The sequence below is a fragment of the Perissodus microlepis genome, chromosome 8 (assembly GCF_051167445.1).
Source record: "Perissodus microlepis isolate ML-2025 ecotype Zambia chromosome 8, ASM5116744v1, whole genome shotgun sequence".
NCBI classification, from domain to species: Eukaryota; Metazoa; Chordata; class Actinopteri; order Cichliformes; family Cichlidae; genus Perissodus; species Perissodus microlepis.
In genome coordinates this window covers 7,236,146-7,257,951 of record NC_140468.1, presented here as the reverse complement: position 1 = coordinate 7,257,951, position 21,806 = coordinate 7,236,146, and the positions used below count along the sequence as shown (strand labels likewise).

At 41.0% G+C, this 21,806-nt stretch overlaps 2 protein-coding genes across 3 annotated transcripts in view; one reads left to right on the top strand and one right to left on the bottom strand.

The window, feature by feature from the left end:
- The first annotated feature begins 39 nt into the window (after window positions 1–39).
- Window positions 40–1,848, top strand: coa3a (cytochrome C oxidase assembly factor 3a). Its single transcript, XM_084937263.1, has 2 exons — window positions 40–362; window positions 1,307–1,848. The coding sequence occupies exons 1-2, from the start codon at window positions 164–166 to the stop codon at window positions 1,408–1,410; spliced, it is 303 nt and encodes a 100-aa protein (XP_084793389.1). The 5' UTR covers window positions 40–163; the 3' UTR covers window positions 1,411–1,848.
- Window positions 1,849–1,933: 85 nt separating this feature from the next.
- The window catches only part of wnk4a (WNK lysine deficient protein kinase 4a), a 46,980-nt gene continuing 27,107 nt past the window's right edge, over window positions 1,934–21,806 (bottom strand). The window contains exons 8-21 of one of the 2 annotated variants that reach the window (XM_084937257.1): window positions 20,930–21,317; window positions 20,177–20,319; window positions 18,828–18,901; window positions 17,248–17,383; window positions 16,741–16,857; window positions 14,129–14,302; window positions 11,342–11,396; window positions 10,949–11,080; window positions 8,869–9,716; window positions 8,473–8,560; window positions 5,530–6,112; window positions 4,964–5,169; window positions 4,768–4,862; window positions 1,934–3,652 (exon numbers count right to left, since the gene is read on the bottom strand). In XM_084937257.1, the coding sequence (XP_084793383.1) occupies window positions 3,650–3,652; window positions 4,768–4,862; window positions 4,964–5,169; window positions 5,530–6,112; window positions 8,473–8,560; window positions 8,869–9,716; window positions 10,949–11,080; window positions 11,342–11,396; window positions 14,129–14,302; window positions 16,741–16,857; window positions 17,248–17,383; window positions 18,828–18,901; window positions 20,177–20,319; window positions 20,930–21,317 (3,042 nt within the window). In that variant the 3' untranslated portion in view covers window positions 1,934–3,649. The remainder of the gene's footprint in view (window positions 3,653–4,767; window positions 4,863–4,963; window positions 5,170–5,529; window positions 6,113–8,472; window positions 8,561–8,868; window positions 9,717–10,948; window positions 11,081–11,341; window positions 11,397–14,128; window positions 14,303–16,740; window positions 16,858–17,247; window positions 17,384–18,827; window positions 18,902–20,176; window positions 20,320–20,929; window positions 21,318–21,806) is intronic. The other variant, XM_084937258.1, reaches the window with a different exon arrangement.

The following is a 21,806-nucleotide window of genomic DNA, read 5'->3' as shown; positions in this document are numbered from 1 at the left end:
TTGTAAGTTGCACACGTTGTTTCCTTGGCGGTTCCTCTCAGCGCAGATCTGATAACACCCGGATAGGACACACGCAGCGCGCTTTGACAGAGCAGAGTGTTTAGAACGCAGCGGCGCGTGTAACAATCGTGAAAGCGCCGTGCTAACCTCACGAAGTGCAGATATGGCCGACAAAACGCCGCCTCAGAAATCCAACGCTCCATACGCAGCCAGGATAGACCCAACCAAAGAGGGTCTTTCTCAAGATCAAATGCATTTTATCAGACAGGTGGAACTGGAACAGTGGAAGAGGAGAACGTCGAAGCTGCGGACACGAAACGTGGTGACGGGACTCGCTATCGGTGCGCTCGTGTTGGGAATTTGTATCCTTGTCAAACGTCAACGCAAGGTGAACTATGTAACGTTAGCGTAGCATGCTAACGTTAAGCTGTGTCCTCTGTTTAGGAGTTAGGTTAAGCGAGTTTACCAAGTATTAAGACAAACGCAAATGTATCGGCTTACTTAAGTTAGAGTAATAGCTGTCAGTTTCATTGAATGCTAACGTGACAGCTAGCTCAGCTAGGTGTAAAACGATTGAAGTGTACTGCCAAAGGCAAACATCAGTGTTGTTGCGTTTAAAAGAGAATTCATTAAGAGAGTTTCAGGGTTGGTAATTTAACTTTTTACACATGGCAGCGAAAACTGGCCTCTGGAGCACTTCGTTTGAAGGAATTTATTATTCTGTTGATCAATGAAATTCATTAACTGAAAGCAATGATATTTCCTGTTGTGTTTTGGGATAAACGTGTTTCCTGAACGCATCACTGGCAGTTTGTAATGACAGATGTCGAAATCTGAAAATTTCATCCATTTCTGTAACAACTCTTATGGCAGTTAAACGCGTCAGTAGCAGCCAGGTGCTGCTAATCAAATGTACTTGATAAGTTTGCAAAGTTGCTTCTGAACAAACCATATGACTTCTTGAACAATGTCCCTTGGACAGACGAGACCAAAGTAATGAACAGCATATGAGTACAAACACCTTGCTGTCAAGCACAGTGGAGGGAGTGGAGTGGAGTGTTTTGCAACCATAGGATCTGGACACCTTGCAATCATTGACTTTATCATGAACTCCCCTGTATACCAAAGTATTCTAGTGTCAAATCTGAGGCCATCTGTCCAACAGGTAATTCTTCTTCAGAATTGGGTCATCCAATAGGACAATGAAGTTATCTTACCTAATCATGGGATGTACTTAGTTTTTTTTGGGTAAATTTTTGTTTTCATGCTTTCAAATATTTCTCTTAACCACTTGCTTCCAAATTAGACGGCTACACATTTTACTCAGTCTCCCAGGAGCGGATCATGGATGAGATCGATGAGGAGGCCAAGCGTGCGAGAATGCAGGGACCAAAAACCGGTGCCAACTGAGATTTAAGTGTCATCTGCTTGTTGTTGGACTTTGTTTCTGTCCTGCACTTAACGAGGAGGAGGACTCATGATGCCACTGATCATATTCCATGGCTGCCTGGCTGCTGTGTTCTTTTTTTTGTAATGTTGAGACAGCTGGACTTTGTCTTGATTTGAAGGCAATTGTGTGGCAGACTTAACTAAGTGTGGTGTAGTTTTGAAGAAGTTTCCTGTCAGTGGTAAGGACCAATCTGCTGACTTGATCATGACCTTAGAAGCGACACTGTAGCACAATCGGCACCCTTTACCTGATGTTTCCAGCGATGATTAAAATAAAGGGAATATGAAAAAATATCAGTCAGCTAATGACTTAAAAATCTACAGTGGCCTTCAACAATAGAGAATGCCAGTGACACTGCAAAAATAACATTATTTATGAAATAAAAGCCTCATGTATTAGATTGTTTAACAGCTATGTCTCTGTATTACCATTTATTTAAGAAAGAGACAGATAAAGCAGTAAACATGACACAAGACACCGTAATACTTAGAATCGCATTTATTTTCATCAAAATTTAATATATGGAGTTGGATCTAGCCACCAAATCTCAAGAGCAAAATAAGACATTGTTAGGGAAAGGCACAGATTCAGCATGGCAGGACAGCAGCTTCTGGAAGCAATACAATTATATATTTACATTCAAATAAATCTGGACTAGAAACTTTATTTTCTTGAATATATTAAGATTCGGGAGTTTAGGTGGCAAGAAATTCAGTGTGTGATGGGAATATTTTAAGGCAACAGCTACAGATTCACAGCTTTGACTGATTCCTCTACACCCCACAAAAATAGACATTGTTTAAAACAGTGGGTGGGTAGATCATCACTTCTGTGATCAAACATGAAACGGGAGATTATCATCTATCTCCCTTATGGGGAAAAAAATGACAAGAAAACTCGTCAGCTCTCGCTTGAATGAATAGTTTTACACACAACTGTGTTAAATGACTGAGAACTACAAGTGGACTTACTAAAGTGCACAATGTGCTTGATCTCTGGAACAAGCGACAAATCAGACTTTTGTTTGAGAAAGGATTAAGGTAGCTGAAGTATTTAATTTGCTCCTAAATTGTAAACATGATCTATAAATGAATTCCGTTATATACACATGTACAGTTAACAGGAATTCAGTAGTATAAAGTCTAGGTGGATTTTCTCACCATCCTTTCCCCCCTTTTTTTTTTTTTTTTTTTTTTTAAAACCAGCTACCAGATTTTGAAAGTGATGCGTAACATTTTTACACTTGTGCACCATTTAACTGAACTTCTGCCCATGTGTTTAAAACTAAATTTGCCTTTTGCTGAAGAATCGTACAACATTTCTCACTGTTGGGACACGATATCTTACTACACAGCTGTACAATGGAGAAGAAAAAAAAAAAATCACCTTCACTACATCTGAAATTATCAGTGATTGCAGTCAAACGTCTTCAAGCTGAGTCTAGAGAAAACATAGGTGTCCAAATCACTAAAGGAAGCCAGATAAAGACTACAACAAATAACTGAATGAAGCCCCTGGAAGGCATTGATCACAGTTCTACCAAAAAAAAAAAAAAGTATGTTCACTGTGCAGCTGCTGAGACATCTTTACCAAACTACAGCGAGTGAGGTGTGTAATAGCTGTCAGTGTGTGTGTGTGTGTGTCAGCCTCACTGTTGACATTTCTGTGCTCAGACTAGGTTAACAGCAGCGAGTCAGACAAGCAGGAAAACAGCAACTGTTGTCGTTCTGCGTCAAAATCGTGGTAAAGTGCTGCAACTCGGCAGCTGCGGCACGGCATACCGCCGCTTGACTGCGTTCAGGCAAAAAGATAAAAATAATGTCGTGATGTGACACTGTGCAGAGCACTGCGGCAGCCTGGAATGAAGGTGGTTATGTCCGAACCGTTGGGATCTGACAGTTTATTTACAAAGAGCAGACACGAACGTGTCACTTGGCTGCTATTCTGTGCTTCAGCTGCAACAAGTTCACCAGGTCGAGATAATGGGCTGAAATCTGGAGGTTACACTTCCTGTGTAAATCCAGCTCCACTGGTGATGAGTTTCTATACATTTGAGGTAAGTGGCCATGGGCGGACAGGGAGCAGTTTGCAGATAGGTGTGCCAGGGTTAAAGCGATCCTCCTATGGGACAGGTTTGACCACTGCAGTCACACTTCAGATGAGGTAGTCCAGATAACGGCGTGCTTGGCTTGGAGTTTGTTACTAGAAAAGTGAAATATAAGAATACGATTTAGAACAATACTTTTTTGTTGTGTATGGAGGACAATGGTTAAAGGGTGTCTACAGAGTATAAACCTCTCCTGACATTTTGGCCTCCTCTACACATTCAGGTCAGAAAATGTAACTCAATCTGTTGGACCAAGTCTTTGAGGCTGTTTTTATAGGCGTTGAAACAGTTAGCAGTAACAGTTGGATGATAAAACACATTAGCTGACTTAATGGATGTAACAGTTTAAGCTAAACACTGCATATAAAAGATGCATGTGGCAATTGTGACATCACCCATTAGTAATTGAAGCCTCAAGCTAAGTGTTTTTGCAGTCATGACCTGTTAGCAAGTGAAGGCTCCGTTTTGAAGATGGCTTTCAAAACCATCTGAGAAACCGATGGACGCTGCACACTGGTAGGCTAACGACTAATGGATCCTCCATTCTGACTCTGGGTGGTATTATAATTTACAAAATGAACATCATATTGTACTGAATAAGACACAAAACTTGTAATTGAGTGTTTCATGATGTCAGACATCAAGGGAAGGCAACTGGAGGAGTTGCCCCCTGCTGGCCATTAAAAATAATGCAAGTTTAAGGCTCTTCAGTATTGGCCTTACTTTCTAGACCCAGAAGCTATGGCCATCTTTTGCATACAGACTATGTTTTTGATCCAGGGATTTAATGGAAAGATGCTTTTTAAATTTAGTGACAAATATGAGGCCAATGAGTCAAGACAACGAGAATAACGATTACTCTTGGTGGTTCAGGCTTTGTTGGTTTAGACTTGGGACAATCTAATTTGGATCAACAATAATATTTTTGCTTTCTTGTTTTCACATTAATAAACAACTGGAGGACCATGTTTACATTTCAGCTCACTCATGTTGAGGAGACATCAGAGGAAAAACATTTTTTATGTGAATTTCAATTGGAAGTTTTTTCTTAATTTGAATTTAATGGCGTTTTAAAAACGGCATTAAAATAAAGGCATGAAATAATTTTTATGGCTACACCTGTGTGTTTATGTTAATTAATGTGCAAACAATCGCTACCTTGTTTCATTTGTCATATAATCAAAAGCTTGTTAAGGAAGTGCTGACTCACCATTCTACTTAGGTCTGTGGCAAAAGTGACGCCTTTAAAAGGTTTGTCCTGCGAGCCACTGCTGCTGCCTCCAAGAGAGTTTCTCCTAATGATACCTTGGAAAGCAGTACATGACTTATAAAACTCATTCAGACTCGAAGCTGTTGCATATTTACATGATAATAATTCTAATAAAGAAGGGAATATTCTTTGTTACCTTGAAGCGGTAACATCTCCAGTCGCTGAAGGCTGTTCCTGCGAGACGAAGGAAAACCGTTTCCTTTGGAGAGGCGGCGCTGTCGGCTGGACAACATAGCAGCAGGAGAGACGATGCCCGGAGGGGGGACCTTTCCCATCTTCTTATAGAGTTCCTCAATTTCTCTTTTCTGGGCAGCCTGCAGGGCCAGAACTTCTGCCAGGTGTCTGATAAAGGACAAAAAGAAGCACATTTAAAGACTCACTCAATCAGAGTTTTAATTTAGGTCTTTGATTAAGTTATGTACTGAATTTGAACATGACTTTGGGAGAGTGGGGGGTTTATCTAAACACAATCAATCTGTTTACAGTAAAGACAATAAGTGTTCTCTTGTCTGGCAAATCTCGACATTTCCTCGTTATTCTTTATATCAAAACAGACACAATTTTTTTTGCAGTGCTCTCAAACGACTGCCAGATATGAACCCTCATAATGTAGCTCGTCTACGTAAACAGTTTAAAATGTTCCTGAAACAGCTTTTTTTTTTGTAATATGTTACCTTAACTATCTTAAGTGGTGTCACTTACTTCTCTCTGAGCTCCTGAAGCTCTTCCAGCATGTCCTCATCTTCACTGTCTGAGTCATCACTGCTTAGGTAGGGAGCACTGCGGTTATAAGTCATCATCCATAAATTGTGAAGGGCATTGGTGTACTGTGGACTGTCCGCTGCTCCGTCCCACAGCCTCCCCTCTGTATCAGCAGCCGTCACAGAGAGCCCGCTGTCTGCAGACGTTCCCAACAGGCTCAGGCTGTACGCCCTTCGACGGCTTCTCCTCCTCCCCCTTGGCTGTTCCCCGATAACCTCTTCCTCATCTTCATCTTCCTCTTCCTGCTGCTGCTGCTCCTGGCTCACTGCCCATCCAGCCTGCCCGTCGGCCTCCTGTTGGACTCCCGAAGAACCTTTGCGGGGTTGTGGGTGAGGAGGGGTCATTGTGAGGGAGGTGGCCAGGCTCGCCTCAGACTCATCCTGCTCCTCTGTGCTGCTCTCCGACTGGTTGCTGCTGTTCTCTGCAGGCTTGGGGGCTGCAGGTGCAGGCGCATCAGGCAAAGGGATGTCCATGCTGGGCGTCACCTGGAATCGTCCAACAGTCACTGATGCAGACTGAACTTCTGCAGTGTAGAGGAAGAAAATGCGTACATGTAAAGGCTGTCAATCACAGCTAATCATAGACTAAACAGCAGCAACTGTTCTCTAATCATTCCTAATCACATGGGTTTGATTAAAAGCTTGTCACATGTTTCTTGAGACAATAACAGATCTAAAGGTGTATTAGGCTTTTTCAGCATGCGTTATTTCTAAGCATTAAAGTGAATTCCCTCTAAAGAGTCTGAAATTATAGCAGTGACAGCTGCTATGATGATATATAGCTATGATGGATAGTCACAATCAAACACAACCCAGGACTCATTTAAAAGTCAGCTAATCTCTTTACCCGGCATTTCTCTAACATCTTTTATGACAGATAAGCTTTTTTACACTGTACAGTTTAACAATTTACATTTTTGTACTGCTCATGCCACTTGTTTTAATGTGTGTAACTTTAAGGAAAAAGGTCATTTTTGCATTGTTCTATTAAATTTATATTCCTTTATTTCCCATCCTCTTTTATTCTCTTTTTTTAATGTTTGTAATTTGTTAGAGTGTATTCTCCAGTGTGCTTTGTGACTCCTGAATGCTAACAGCACTGTTTAAACCAGTATTGTTTGCTTACATGGTCTCCTTACACACTTTTACTCTGCTTGCATGTTTGAATAGAGGCCTCGTCACATTAAGGGACGTTTAAAACCAGCTAGCTTTAAATGTAGGCTCTCCAACATGGAAGTCTGCACCAGTGGAAGATGAGGTAGAGTTGTGTATTAATCGGAAGGTCGGTAGATCGGTTCCCGGCTACTCCGGGGATATAAGGAGAAAATGCTACACACTTAAAGATATCAGTTTGCGGGATAAATCACTGCAGATGCTAACTGGAAGTTCCCGTTTCTGTCAGAGAGAGGAAAGCTTGCTATTCTACTTCTACCCGACTACTTAATTAAGAGACCCTTCAACAACCACAAGTGACTCCGCAGGGATTTACACTCGTCACGGATTGGTGGGTGTAGAGGACGAGATGGAATGTAGCCCAAGTGTGACTGCATGTGCTCACATCTGGAGGCAATTTAGGGTTTTAAAAGGCCTGCAGTGCTTCGATTTGCCCACTGAGTGTCCTCCTTACAGTAAATGCAGAACGAGTCTGGGTCTATGCCCACTAAAACAGAGGGACTCTGTTGAATATGGGCTTCTGAGGAGGGTATAAATACTGTGAGGTGTGGACATGGGAGGAGAGGCCTTTAATGGGCACAGCTGCTCGCTGATTGGCCTTTGTCAGTGGGCCGGGCCGCAATAACACCTACGTTTGTGTTCATATTGAATGGAACATTAAATCCAGACTTGTGCTTACGCAATAGCTCTGAGGCACCAGTAATAAGTGATAATGTCAGCAGAGACAGAAGGAACTTGGATTGCAGAAGGAAAAAACTCAAAAAGCAAATGGTCCATCACGTATTTTGAGCCAATACAACAAAATGGATGGCTAAAGGTGCATGTGCGTGTTTGGGATGCACACATAAATATCATACAATATGGTATTTTCTAGCACTCTGAGCCTCTGGCTAGTAACATTCATCATGTCAGAGCAGTGCCTGCTTGGGGAGTTTTGCTGCAATTCACACATGTACAATAAACATGTCACGAGCAGGAAATCATAAAGTCAGTGTTTGAAAAGAAGAAAAATTCCAAGGATACACTCTCTGGATAAGTGCTTATCTAAGCATAGCTCTGCAGAAAAAGCAGACTTTGGATTGCAGTTTTCTCCAAAACTGCTCATCCATAAATATGTGAGTGATTAAAATTAAAACACTCAAACACTGAAAAACAAAACATATAAAAATATTAATAAAAGCATGTGGAGATTTAGAGTACTACTTAGAGTATTAGAGTAGTACTTAGGAAATCTTGTGAGAACTTTCTGATAGGAAAGGTAGGAGCTGGTTTTATGGTTAAAGTTTATGTTACAGTTAGCATGAGGGTTTGCGATGTAGGACTATAACTGGTAACAGAGAGCAACTTCTAGTCAGAATATGAGAACCGCTTTTCAAAACCACTTCAAACCCAGAATCACACTTACTTTAGTCTTTTGTAATACTTATAAATCAATCATGGGATAACAGCTTGCTATCTTCCCGTTCAATAAATAAAACTATGTACCCAGGAGAAGAACTCTTTAGTAGTTAACCAGTGCAACTATGACACAAAACTACATCTGTTATATGAGGTTGGTGTCTATGCTTGTGCAGTTGCTCATCACATTATTGTTTGTTTATGAAGTAGTTAATGATCTCCAGTTATTTAAAAGCTGAACATCACTGCTATGGCCTTTTAGTGATGCAGAGACCTGCTTGAAAAACATGAGAACACGCAAATAATTTCTTACCAGATTTGGGGGAAGAAGCTTTTGGTTTGGGGGTACTTGTATTCTTCTCTGCCACAGCAGGGTGCAACCGGCTGTTGAAAGATGATAACTAAACAGAGGGAACAAATATTATTAGCACAAGTGCTACAGCAGACCAGACACGACTGATACTCATTAAATGCCATTTTAAAATTCAACCAATAAATCAGGGCAGTGTGATGGAAGTCCCCGTCTACATGCTAATTTACATTTAATTATTCTAATTAGCTCCATGCAGTGAGGAAGAAATTGCAGTCATATAAAGTGTTCAGAACTATAATATAAAAATGACTAATGAGAATTATTGATAAAGATTAATGAGCTAATCACTCCTATATTAAAAATTGCTTTAGAAGAATCAGAACTAAAATAACTCACAGTGTTTTCTGGGCTCTCTGGGGGTGATGGTGAAAGATCTGATGAGCTTGAACTTGAATTCGAACTGGAGACCTCTGGTCTGGGTTTAGCTGGAGCTGGAGCTTGGGCTGAGGTTGGGGGCATGTGACTCCTTTCCTGGGTCCGGCTGGGGGAACCGGTGAGTCCAACCTGCTGTGCAGGAGGAGGTGGAAGAGGAGTGGAAGCCATGGATGGTGGGGTGGCAGGATGGGGCCACTGTGGAGGATTGCTGTGAGTTAAATTAGCTCCATCCATTTGAGGCATATGCTCGGGGCTGTAGTAGACATTGTTCTGCACTGGGATCCCCCCTGCAGGGTAAGAGGCCTCTACTGGTGAAGTCTGGTAAGGTTGAGGGTAGACAGAGGGGTAACCTGGCTGTGGAGCCATATGACTGTGTAGGTGGGGGAGAAAGCTTGGATATGAGGGCAACCCTTGGGTGGGAAGGCCTGCAGGAGGGATAAAAGACTGAGCCATGCTCATTGCCATGGAGATTACATTGGCTAAGGAAAAAAGGGGCTGCGAGTGGGGGGGCCACATGGTGGGAGTTTGAAGGGCAGGAGGGGATATGTTAACAAATTCTGTGTTGACAGGACTTGGGGTCTCACTCACAGGACTCGGCGAGTTCGGGGTTGGGGAGGGAACAGAGGGGAAGGTGGGGTTACTGGCTACACGTGTGAGGGGAGGATGGATCCCTGCTGGCTTGGGTGAACCAGGAGACCCTGGATATGGGAATGGAAAGTGGGTGTGGTTCATAAAGGGCAAGTGGTATTGCTGGTGATTAGGCAGGAGAGATGTAGGGCGGTGATGGTGCTGATTATGAAGAGGAGAACCTAGAACACAAAGAGACAAGCAGCGCTTAATTCAACATATCAAGTAAATGACCTTAGACTAGATTAGAAAACCTTTTCTGTTGTTGTACCATGTAAAATATATTAAAATTAGGGGCATTAATCTTGTTTGTGCTCAACCCAGTGAGTTAGGTTCGATCATATCGTTTCTTTCCTCTCCTCGTTTTGTCAGTCTGATTCTTCCCTCTCCCCGCCTGCCAATATAATCACCATGAGGGGCATAGAGTAAATGTTTCCCGTCCTTTTAAATAATGGGCTTCCATGGTGAACAAAGACGTTTTGTTTAAAGCAGCATCGGACCATAATTGCATCTGATCGCTGGAGCAGTTGCACACCAGGCTTACATGGCCCTGAGGGATTTAGCATCAATGGAGCAAGTGAGGCTTTCATGTCAACATTTTAGAGGAGTTTAAATGGGATGCACGTGTGTGTATGTATACAAGACTGTGGGTCTAATTGTCAGATTAAAGAAGTCTAGATTTTTACATCACTCCTTGGGGAATAGCTTAGGATGCCAATACCCAGCCCCATCCATTGATTGGCCATCTACCTCAACAATGGCTCCACAGTTATAAACCACACCTCCAGTTGCTGATGATGCAAACCAGCCTGTACTTTTTCCAAGCTGACGGAAACAGGTTAGGCAACACTCTGTAATGTGGCCAAGAAGCATTACAAAAGCAACCATGCACCAGACGTCAAGCAGAGAAGGAACACGGGAGAAGAGGGAATGAGGATGTACAGATGGCAATGCGGTTGCACGTGAAGGATGTGCGCAGTTAAAGTGACTTTAAATGGCTCTCCTTTCGAGAGAGAGTCTCTGACAGGGAAATTCAGCAGGAGTTTGTTCTGGCAAGCAGATGTTGCTGACTATCACAGGAGTGGAGAACCCTCATGCTTTACAGTGACAGCATTCACAGCTCCCTAAAAGCTAGAAAGCGCCCTTCAGGTGAGGTAATTACCCAGGAGGCCTTGCTGCAAAGCAGAGACAGACGAAGGCTTTGAGGTGTAGTGATGGCGGATGGCGCCATGCGAATGTCTGAACAATACCAAGAACAGGCCCTGAGGAGGGGAGGAGGTTTACGAGGTAGCCGAGCTTTGCTTTGACTTATTCTATGCCAAAGGACTGTAACAATTTTTCAGTGTGCTGAAACAGTAAACAATGCTCGGCCTCTTCGCGCAGGGACCAGAGGGAGGGGCGGAGAGCCATTTACCTGGGGCGTTGTGGAAAGACTGTGAGCGTATTAGAGGTCGCACAGGTGAAGTAATGTCTGCACTGGAGACCTCTCCATTGGGACATGGGGGCAAGCCACGTACCCCTACACTCGGTTTAGCCACACTGCAGTCTAAGACGAGACACAAACATGCATGAGTCGATGCTTTTTCACACATGATCATGCACAGGCAAAGAAATGCAAGTTAGTCTCACATGCATCTCAGACTCACACACACACACACACACACACACACACACGATGGTACTTTTAGAATTAGAGGCTGATTCACTTTCAGATTCCTACCATTTTTTTCTTCTTAAAGAGCATCAAATCATCCAGTTTGCCATTTAATGGATGAATTCAGTTAATCAGAAAACATGTGAAACTCACCAGGCAGAGAAGAGGACGAGTGTGTTCGAGGCAGGGCGTGATTGTGCAGATTAGGCTGTAAAAGAGCACATTTGATAAAGTCAGTCTCTCCTTCCAAAATCACTGAAACACTCTGTCCTGTATTGGATATTAAGGCCTGCTTTCTCACTTTAAGGCCCTTCACAAGTTTGATGATTAGCTCTAATAGCTGGTTAGAGGCATGATTGGAGAACTGCTGCTAGTTTGAGGTCTACATTTATCATGGTGCCAAAGAGAACACCTTAATTTACTGCTTTTAAGATGGTGGACTTATAGGGAAAACATCAAGTCATCAAATCTGAGTGTCAAGCCACACAAACACTAGACCTTGGCCCTCCTCGTTTGATTATTTCAAAGTCTCATTTAGTAATTTAGGATTTCTGTTATAAATGTTTTCAAGCTCAAGCTATTTTTGTTAGACGTCCTCATAAGCTAACTCAGATATGAGATCCAGGCAATGACACTTTTCTGTAGACTCTAACACAGAGGTGGGCAATTCCAGGCCTCGAGGGCTGGTGTCCTGTAGGTTTTAGATATCACCCTGGGTCAACACACCTGAATGATGAGTTCATTACCAAGCCTCTGGAGAACTTCAAGACATGTTGAGGACGTAATTTAGCCATTTAAATCAGCTGCGTTGGATTAAGGACACATCTAAAACCTGCAGGACACCGGCCCTCAAGGCCTGGAGTTGCCCACCCCTGCTCTAACAAGTCAACTAAAAACATGTGTGTCTTTGAGTACCTTCTTTCTATTTCCTTTTGATTTTTTATCACTTTACATTGTAAAACTGCAGTTACTTTGTGAATTTTGACTTTTAAAAGCACACAAGCAAACGTCAGTTGCTTTCCTTAAAGTTTTGTAATCCCCTCACATTTGTTTTACAGCAGGGCTGTAAAACATAAGTCCCATTAGCCAAAATCAAATTTGAAGCATGTGGAGGAGGGCATACAGTTTGGACCTTTTTTTTTTTTTTTTTTTTAACTATTTTCATAAGTTTTACAACTTTTTCTACTAATACAGACGTTCCCCAAGGCCATTCATACTACATCAAAGTAAATAAGTATTAGATTTCTGTAATTTTACAAATTCACTACTTACAATTTAAGTCTAAAGAGTCATGTTGACCGATTTTTCATTTACTTTTTCGTATACTGAAATATCTCAGGGAATAAGTAGTATTAGTTAGACTTCTGTGTCCTGACAGAACAGGGATATTTACTGGCCTGGCTCACGTAAGATCAAAATAGGCTGTATGTGGTTTGTGATGTAAAAATAGTTTGACAATCTTGCTTTAAAGCCATCAGCGGGCTGAAGTTTTCACATTTCAAAATCTACAGGATAGTGTGTTCTGGGTGAACAAACTCACTAGTATTTTTATTCTTGGATTTAATTGATATATTATTACATCCTTTAAAGGTGTTTTCAGCCTCCTCTGTAGTCATTTTTCAGTGCTGCCGTGTCCACCAAACTAACCTGGTGAAATGGTAAATAGTGCACAGCAGAAATCGCACAAGTGCTGTTTTTGTTTTGTTTGTCCACTAGTATGTAGAGTAAGCTAAGAACAGCTAGACAAGCAGGACTTTCCAGGGATTTAATCTCCATTTATAGAATTTATTAATAGAGTCCCGGCACAATGCCCCACCTCAGCATTACAAGAGCCAGAGTAGAGGCGCTGTGGACAGATGAGTTTCTGGGCTTGTCAGTCTCTTCCTGACTTCCTGTTGGTCTGTTTTCTTTCTCTTTTTCTTTTTTTCCCCCTTGACAATTTAGGACTGCAGTCATATTATCTCTCAGCTGTAAGGGGATGTGGCTACGCATGCAATACACATCAAAAGTGAAGCTATAAACTTAAACTCAACCAGGCTAAAGTGTTCTGTTGAACCAGATATTAATGTGAAAAGAAAAGAAAAACATCATTGTTTTCCTAAACAATATTCCATAAGCAGCAACTGGAAATGCTTTCACATTAACACAGTTTGCTTTAGAAGCTTTTTCAAGTATCAGGCATATTTGTCATTGAACGATTCCCATTTTCATGTGGAAACAAGATAAATAGATGATAAATAGTAGTTATGGCTCCAACTTCCCTCTTTTTCCCCATTATTTCTCAATCTCTATGATCATATTTTTTTACCAAAAGGACACGAATGGTTGTTTCTTTGTGTTCCACAAAGTGGAAAATATCCTGGCAGAACAGATGATTCTTTTCCATAAGTGGACAAGCTGTACCTGGTTACACATTAGGTCACATCTTGTACAGGGACTACACTGCTCCCAACAAGTCAGTTCATTTTACAGTTTAACAAAACCTGGATTCATAAAAGCTTAATTCATCCAAGCATAAATTATTTTACCCACTCCCTGTGGGCAGATATGCTGGAAAGTTCATTATGTTGTTAGCAGTGGAAAGGATTTGTGGTTACGGAAACAAATACAAAAAAGGAAACACATGATTTAATGCGTTTTATGATATTAGCACTTTAAGTGAAAGCTCTTCTTCAGGTGGCTTTAAGAGCACTTACCCTTTAATCTTAAAGGGCTAACCTCAGCAAGGACTGTGGACAGTGACGTTTTTTATTACCAGTGGACAGGACATTACTCTGAAGTGTTGCATTTGTCCCAGATTTATGGGTCTGTCATTGATCAGCGCAGAGAGATGTTGTAATTTATGATAATAAGCACTGTAAAACACAATCACTTCCTTTTTCTCTCAGCTAACAATCCTGTGGCGCAGATTTATGGAAAGGGGCAGGTGCTGTTTCTGACCTGTGAGGACGACAGTGAGCTAATCCCTCCGTGCAATGCAGGCTGGGCAAGTCGGTGCCCAGTGGAGTGGACCGGCTGTTGTTTGGCAAACAGTGCCTCGGCTCGTTTGATGATGTCACCCAAGCGGTAGATAAAGCCCTCCTTCTCTGATGGCAAGATGAACTCGTTGTGCACCTAGATGGCAAAAGGACCACGGAGAATGTATTCAGATACTTCACTTAGTCAAATTCAAAAGTGCCACAAGGTTATGAAAAGCAGGTAGAGTTTCTCGATAGCAGCTCGCCAGATAGTGCAGAATGAATAAGGTTCTTAGGAGCTGTAGCCAAAAAACAACATTCATAAATAAACTTTTTAGCTTTTAAAAGAAGTGTTATAAATAACAAATTTGAGTCATTTTTAATTTACTTTCACAGACAAAGACATAGACTGTATATCAAAGATGGTTGTGGGCACTGTGACATCACCCATTAGTTTGTGAAGTCCCATTTTCTTGAGTGGCGATCACCAGATATTTCAGTTCTGACATATAATCAATATAATTTGTGTAAAAACTAAAATGAAATTTAGCCTTCTTCGTCTAGAAGATGGTGTAAAAAATATGTTTTGTCTTTATTCATTACTAAGATTGTATTTTTCAGTAGTTTTAAGTGGAGGGGATTTTATTTAATTAATATAAAATGACTTAAAGTTTTATTCTGTACTGGTCTGTGTAATGTTATGACTTTTATATAACAATTAGATCTGCAACATTGACTGATGACAGCTGTTTAGTTAAAGTGGAGTAAAGTGCCAAAATGTATTAATTAAAAGAAATAAAGTATAAAATATTTTTAACGTGTAATACAATAAATCTGTAAATATAGTACACTAGTGCTTGTTTATTTTGTGGGTTCACGAAATCCACAACGTAGCAGATGCTTAGAGGAGTTTTGCATATTCATGCAGTTTTCAGTGTGTCTGAATTGTGGGCTGAGGCGTAGCATCGTTTCCTGACAGCATGGCATAATTCAGCTCATTTAAAACCCTCTACTGAGAACCACTGTGCTGTTGTGAAGCCAAGACGCAATAAACAAAAGCCTGGTGTATTTTTAGAGTGAAGGAAAACTGCACATCCAGCGAACAAAAAGTGCTACTGCACATGCTGTCTCATCGCACCTTCATGTGAGGTTCCCTTCCCCAAGAAGACTTCTTACTTTCATCACGAACCCTCAGTTTTTCCCTACCCTTAACTAGGGATTGTTGGCTTTAGCCCAAAGGTCTGTAATGACTCAGTCACTGGTATGCTAGCAAAGATCAAGTGGTTAAAATGCTAAAATATAAATGTTTCAAGTAAATGAATGCTGAGCTTTGTTTAATTTGTGTCACATTGTTTCTAATTTGAATGAAGTAGAATTAACATTTAAAATTTCAGATACTTATAGAAATCATAAGCAAAATTAAAAATCAATCAAAATTATTATTTCTCAGGGATTCTAGTGCTACACTCTTATTTGATGTAGCAAGCACTTATAATGTTTATAAAAGTCGAAAAAGTAGTGCCTCAAACAGACATTCTTTCTAACGCCCAGTAGGGGGCGACTCCTGTGGTTGCAAAAAGAACTCACATTGTACAGATGGCAAAACTGCCCACTTTCTACTCGATTTATTACTGCAGTAAAGAAATTCCTACTGAGTTTATGGTCTCATTTGCTAGGTTCAAATCTTGTTTAATAAAGCGTGATCTTGATTTTTGCAAGTTTATTCTCACTTAGCATAAATAGACGAGTGTGCAGTGTCCCGTGTTTCCTCAGTCAGATCCAATCCTAGCTTATAATTCTCATGTAAGAGAAATAACCAAGATGGCAAAGGCCAGCATGTCAAACACAAGGCTTCAAAACAGCAGCCAACAAAATACAAATGGCTACTTTGGTCTTTTTAAACAGTCTTTAAGCATTAGCTGCCCAATAAAGGTAACACTAAAGAAAGTACTATCTGAAGGTTGTAGCAAAAATTGAGACTCACAAGACCAGGAAACATTTGTTCAATCTTGCATTGTCTAATTTTGGGGATGTAAATTGTAGCTTCTCTTTCCTGTTTTTAGCCGACAGGTTAGGAATGGCACCCGGTGTGGTCTTCTGCTATGTTCAGAGATGCTCTTCTGCAGACCTCAGATGTAACACGGTATGCAGAAGAGCAATTGGTATGCTCCTGACCTGTGGCTTTGACAAGGCATTTTCACCCACACCAACTGCTACTGTCTGCATTTTTCCTCTTTTTCAGACTATCCTCCATAAACTCTAGGGATGTTTGTGTGGGAAAATCCCAGTAGATCCATAGTTCTTGAAATACTCAGACCAGCCAATATGGTATCAATCACCACACCACATTGAAAAACACTTCAATCACATTTCTCTGACATGCTGATGCTCAGTTTGAACTTCAGTAGATCATCTTGACAATGTCTATGTGCCTAAATGCAATGATTTTCTGCCATGTGACCAGTTGACTAAAGAAAAATATTGTATAAACATAATAAAGTTATAAAAAACCTAATAAAAACAAGAGAAATGTAACAAAAGTTGACCGTTTGATAATTTTATATATATAGTGGCTAAGCACAGATAATGGCTCACCATGACAGCAGCAATGTCTTCTGGGTTATCTCCATCCAGGTCGAACTTGAAGGTTACCATCTTGTCATTGTGCGTCTGCAGCTGGCACTCCACCACCCGGTCCACTTTATCAGAGAGCTGATGGAGACAGAGAGGATCAATGGTGATGACATGTCTAAAAGCAGGAGTTACAACATGTTTGTGCACATGTATGAGACTCTACTATAGCAGACTGTTTAGGCACATGTGGTTATCCATGATGCGTTTGTCTCTGCAGCCAATCCAAACAGGCTCATTAAACGACCACAGAATGTCCTGATCAAAAAAGCAATGCACTGCGGTCACTGGGGGAAGAGCAGCATTGCTACTGATAACGTTACATAACTAGGGTGGTGCCTCACCACTCACTCATAAATAAATTTCCTCCGCTAATTCAGTTCAGGCCAGTTTGATTTATTTGTTTATTATGTGCAGGAAAAAAAAGGATTTGCTGTGCTGTAATTAAACCAAACATTTGATTTACTGTACCCCGATGATGCGAAGCCTCGAGCGCGCCCTCCTCCTGAACAGCTTCGCAGCCGTTCGTCTCGCCACTGATTTCTCGTTCTTCTCCGATAGGCCCTCGTAGCCGTCGCTCAGGCTTGAAGTCACATCAGACGCGTAGCTGTACAAAAATAAAAAAATCATGAGTTAGAAAACACACCCTAAGAAACCACTGATAAATTCCTTGTAAAGCAATTTTAAAGCCAATTCATCATCTAGAACAAAAGTAGAGATCTGAATATCCACAAGGACTGATTATGTTGGCACATAGAAATAAACACTCTGAATTGTCAACGAAAGGGTTGATGTGTTACAGTGGCATGTCTCTGGGGTGCAAACAGAGTCTACAAGAAGCTGGTGTTCATCCAGGGAAAGCAACGTGTCAGTGCGATCTGTAACATTTATACAGGAGTTTTAGGTTTCAGAGAACTGCAGAACATTCAGGGTATTTTATAAAAAGGTTTGGTTCAGCTAATTGCATCTCATGGGCCTTTTTTTTGGACCACTGTGGTAACAGACACCCCCCCCCTTCCATCCACCTCCCCAGCACAGACTGCAAACATTTACAGGCCTACTAGCTGGCAGCACCCACCCTTCCCTATTTAAAAACCTCCACCTCACAGGTAACTTTAGTTCACCTTCAGACACTGAGTACACAGAAATCAGACAGAAACAGGCGAACATCTGTGGCGATGCTGCAAACCTTTGTTTTCTTTGTTATTTGTGACACGCAGTTTGGGTCGTCAGTTATCGAGGGCTTTTCTCAGAAGAATTAAGCAACTGGGAGTGTGTTTTGGATGCTAAACAGTGCATGACCAGGCTGTTGCAAAACATGACAATCAATCCCCTCTTGATGTTTGCTTCAATTTATAGTAGACATGTTAGATACAGCCTGTTCCTTGCTAATCGAAAAAGGGAACTAAGATGATGGTGAAAGAGCCTGACAATCACTTTATTTATCCTAAAAAGAGCTTTGATACATTGAAAGATGACATAATTTGTATTAAACATATTAGGTTCAAAATAAAATCACAATTTTAAATCAAATTTGTGTATTTTGAGGTGTGTTAAGCAATGAAAACAGCATTTTCTTATATTCTATAGACTAAAAAAACAAAAACAAAACCAAAAATAGATATATCATCCTCTTAAAGTGTTAAATCCAAGGTGAACATCCTCCACAACACTCGCACACACAAACACATTGTGCTCAAACATTGTGTGCACTCATGCTGATAAAAAAAAACCTGACATCACTAATATCCCACCAGCACAGAAAACAAGGCCTTTACAACATCTGACACACAGTCAAAAAACAGAAATCTTCAAGGGTCCATTCTGCCTCTCTGCAATGAAAAACCCAGCAGAGTCTGTCTATAGCCTCAAGCCTGAAACCCCCACAGGAGTGCAGGAGGAAGGGATCCAAAGAAAATACATTTCTACAAGATTCCCACTGATTTTCAGGTTTCTTACTTAAATTAGGTAGGAATTGTTAGACTCTATTGTTCATTTAACAGCAAATAAAATGGCAGAGTGAGGAGGACAGAAAGGCTCGACAGATTTACCTGTCCACGGGGGAGTCGAAGCCACTCGTAGGCCTTGAATTGCCATGTTCTATGTTGTTGGAGACAGCAATACTCTATGAATAGAAAACAGGAATGTGGTAAGATAAACATGGAAAAAGACTGTTCATTTTCTTTGTAGTTATATGTGATGTTAGGTGAGGAAAGTACTCACTCTAAAACAGTTATCTCAATGCTTATGACTAAATTTGAATTATTTTTGGGTTTACATTTTAACTTGTAAAATATTGATTTTATGACTATATAAATGCAAAATTTAGAGGAAATTTGATTAGTTAGAAAAAAGTGATATTTATGCATCAAATATGGGAAAAAGATGATCACAGATCTTTTCACTTTCTGATTTAAAATGAACATGATATTAGAAAAATTACTTTCAATTGAGACTGAGGCACAAGCTGCTAGCATGTCTTTAAACTCTTAGTCTACCTAAATTTATTCAGCAACATGGCCCAAAAATTCCATCTTGCACGCGCTAACTATAAAACAAAATAAATCCTGACTTGAGGAAAAATATTTAATTCACCCTCTGGGCCAACCAACCAGTAGCGGGAGATAGCTGCCCCTCCCTGAGCCTGGTGCTGTTAGAGTTTTCTTCCTGTTAAAAGTGAGGTTTTTCGTCCCACTGTCACCAAGTGCTTGATCATAGATGTGATAGTTGGGATTTCTTTCTAATATTGTATGGTCTTTACCTTACAACAGGGGCGTCCAACTCCAGGCCCCAAGGGCCAGTGTCCTGCAGGTTTTAGATGTGTCCTTGATCCAGCACAGCTGATTTAAATGGCTAAATGACCTCCTCAACATGTCGTGAAGTTCTCCAGAGGCCTGTTGATGAACTAATCATCTGATTCAGGTGATATCTAAAACCTGCAGGACACCGTCCCTTGAGGCCTGAAGTTCAACAGCCCGCCTTACAATATAAAGCACCTTGAGCTGATTGTTGTGAATTGGCACCATGTAAGTGAAACTGAATTGGATCGAACTAAATTAATAAAAATGTCTTGCTTTGCTGATAAGTCGTCAATGACTGACGGATCTATTTATAAAGTAACAGGTTTAAGTTAAGTGTTAAAACAGTTTAGTAATAAAAACTATCATTAAGAAACTGAAATTAAGAGAAAAAAAAACTCAACTCAACTATAGTTCTGCATTTAAAGCTGTTCTTAAAAGGTTTGTGTTGCCCTTTAATTTTTTTTTTTTAAATTATGTGTCAGCCCTGGATTGGAGAGATTAATGAAAGAGGCGGTCTTGTAAAGTCTTCAAAATCATCCTCCCCTCTACCACCCTGAGCTTTCTCCTTTTATAACAAGCTCTTTATTGAAACCACTCACCGAGGGGAAGCGGAGGGAGATACCGTTTACGGCGGGGGGGTTGGGATGCGTGGTGGGAGAGTTCGCAGGCATGCCGACGTTGCCGGCCTCCAGCGGATCCTGAAGACCAGAGGGGCTCAGATAGCCATCCGTCTCACAGTCAGCTGTTTCAACAAAGCACATCGACCATTAGCACATAACCCGCTGTGGCCTAAAAAACTGACACAATCTGTACTCTGTACATTCTTGCACACACCTCTAATGACCCCAGCCTGAGATACACAAAACACATAAACAAGAAAAATCTGAAGGGCTTCACTGTGGAATAGATTTGCTCTGGATACATTTAAATGAGATCAGATGGCTGTTTCTAAAACAGGAATAAAAAGCTGAGAAACATTCAGCACAGCACATGTGCACACCATGGAATAAGACCTACAGGGCCTGAATAATTCAGTTAACCACAGTTTCACTTTTCTCTACATCTCTCCCACGTGCGTTGACATCAGAAAAGCCTTGTGTTAAGCGCACTTGTGCAGCTAATGCAGTGAAAAACATGTCTCTGGAGTTTAAGAACAGCAAATAAAAGAATTTAAACAAAACTTTAACAAAAATTTAATGTACTTTACTTGAGTATTTTTCTATTTCATTCTTCTCCTCCACGGTAATTCATAAGGGACAGCATTTACATTAATTCTGCATACTGCACAGTGCTCTTTTTCATGCAAACATTTAACTTTTCACAGTATATGGATGTGATATCAGACAGCTTACAGTTAGCAGAAGACAGGCTGTTGTGGCGAACTTGAAAGTGCTGGTCAACTTCGGGCTCCTCTGGCTCTGCAGGGTAGTGGGTGCTGAAGCCAGAGTCCACAGAGCTGGTGATGGGGGACAAAACTGGGGCCAGTGGTGTCAATGGCGTCAAAGGTGTTAGAGGTGTCAGGGGTGGGATGGGGGAATCTGCTGCAACAACATCGTTGACCTTGGGCGAAGCCGGCTGGTGCTCTGGTTCTTCTTCTATGGCTTCTTGCGCCTGCTTCTTCTTCCTCTCCTCGGCCTGCCGCCTCAGTTTCTCTCTCTGACGCTTGATGATCGTCACTCGGTCGCGTATAGCCTTCGCTACTAGTTTGAAGTCTGCTTCACACACAAAGCCAAGCACAACCTGCATAAAAGCACAGGGAAATGATCAGGGTACAACATGCATATGCTAATACAGCTCTATTGCATTTAATGACCTACTTATGCAAGCTGTGACATTATCTGAGAATTTTATAAACATGCAAAGTTGGTGTTGTATTTTATTTTATTTTTTTACAGAAAGAAAACACATAGGCCTCATTCTTTTGATAATCTGGCATTTTTTACAGCCTCCCATGACATCCAGTTCAGCAGAGTGGGACACTGAGTCCATAACAACCTCTCAACACATAGTCAGATTACAGCAGATCAGCCTGGCACGATGTCCCCTGCTGATACCAAATTTGATCTTGATGAAAACTGCCACAAAAAGGTAAACAGGTAAGGAATTGTATCTTGTATTCTCATTAAAAGTGACCTTTATGGAGGACATAAGGTTTTGTAATAAGTGTAGGAGCCATTATATTATTAAAGACACGATTACGGCTGCTTCCTGAGACGTCCTCTCCCATTT

Coding starts and splice junctions, on each gene's coding strand:
- coa3a (XM_084937263.1), top strand. CDS start 164: ATGGCCGACAAAACGCCGCCTCAGAAATCCAACGCTCCATACGCAGCC. Junction 363..1,306: donor TGCGCTCGTGTTGGGAATTT/GTATCCTTGTCA, acceptor CTTCCAAATTAG/ACGGCTACACATTTTACTCA.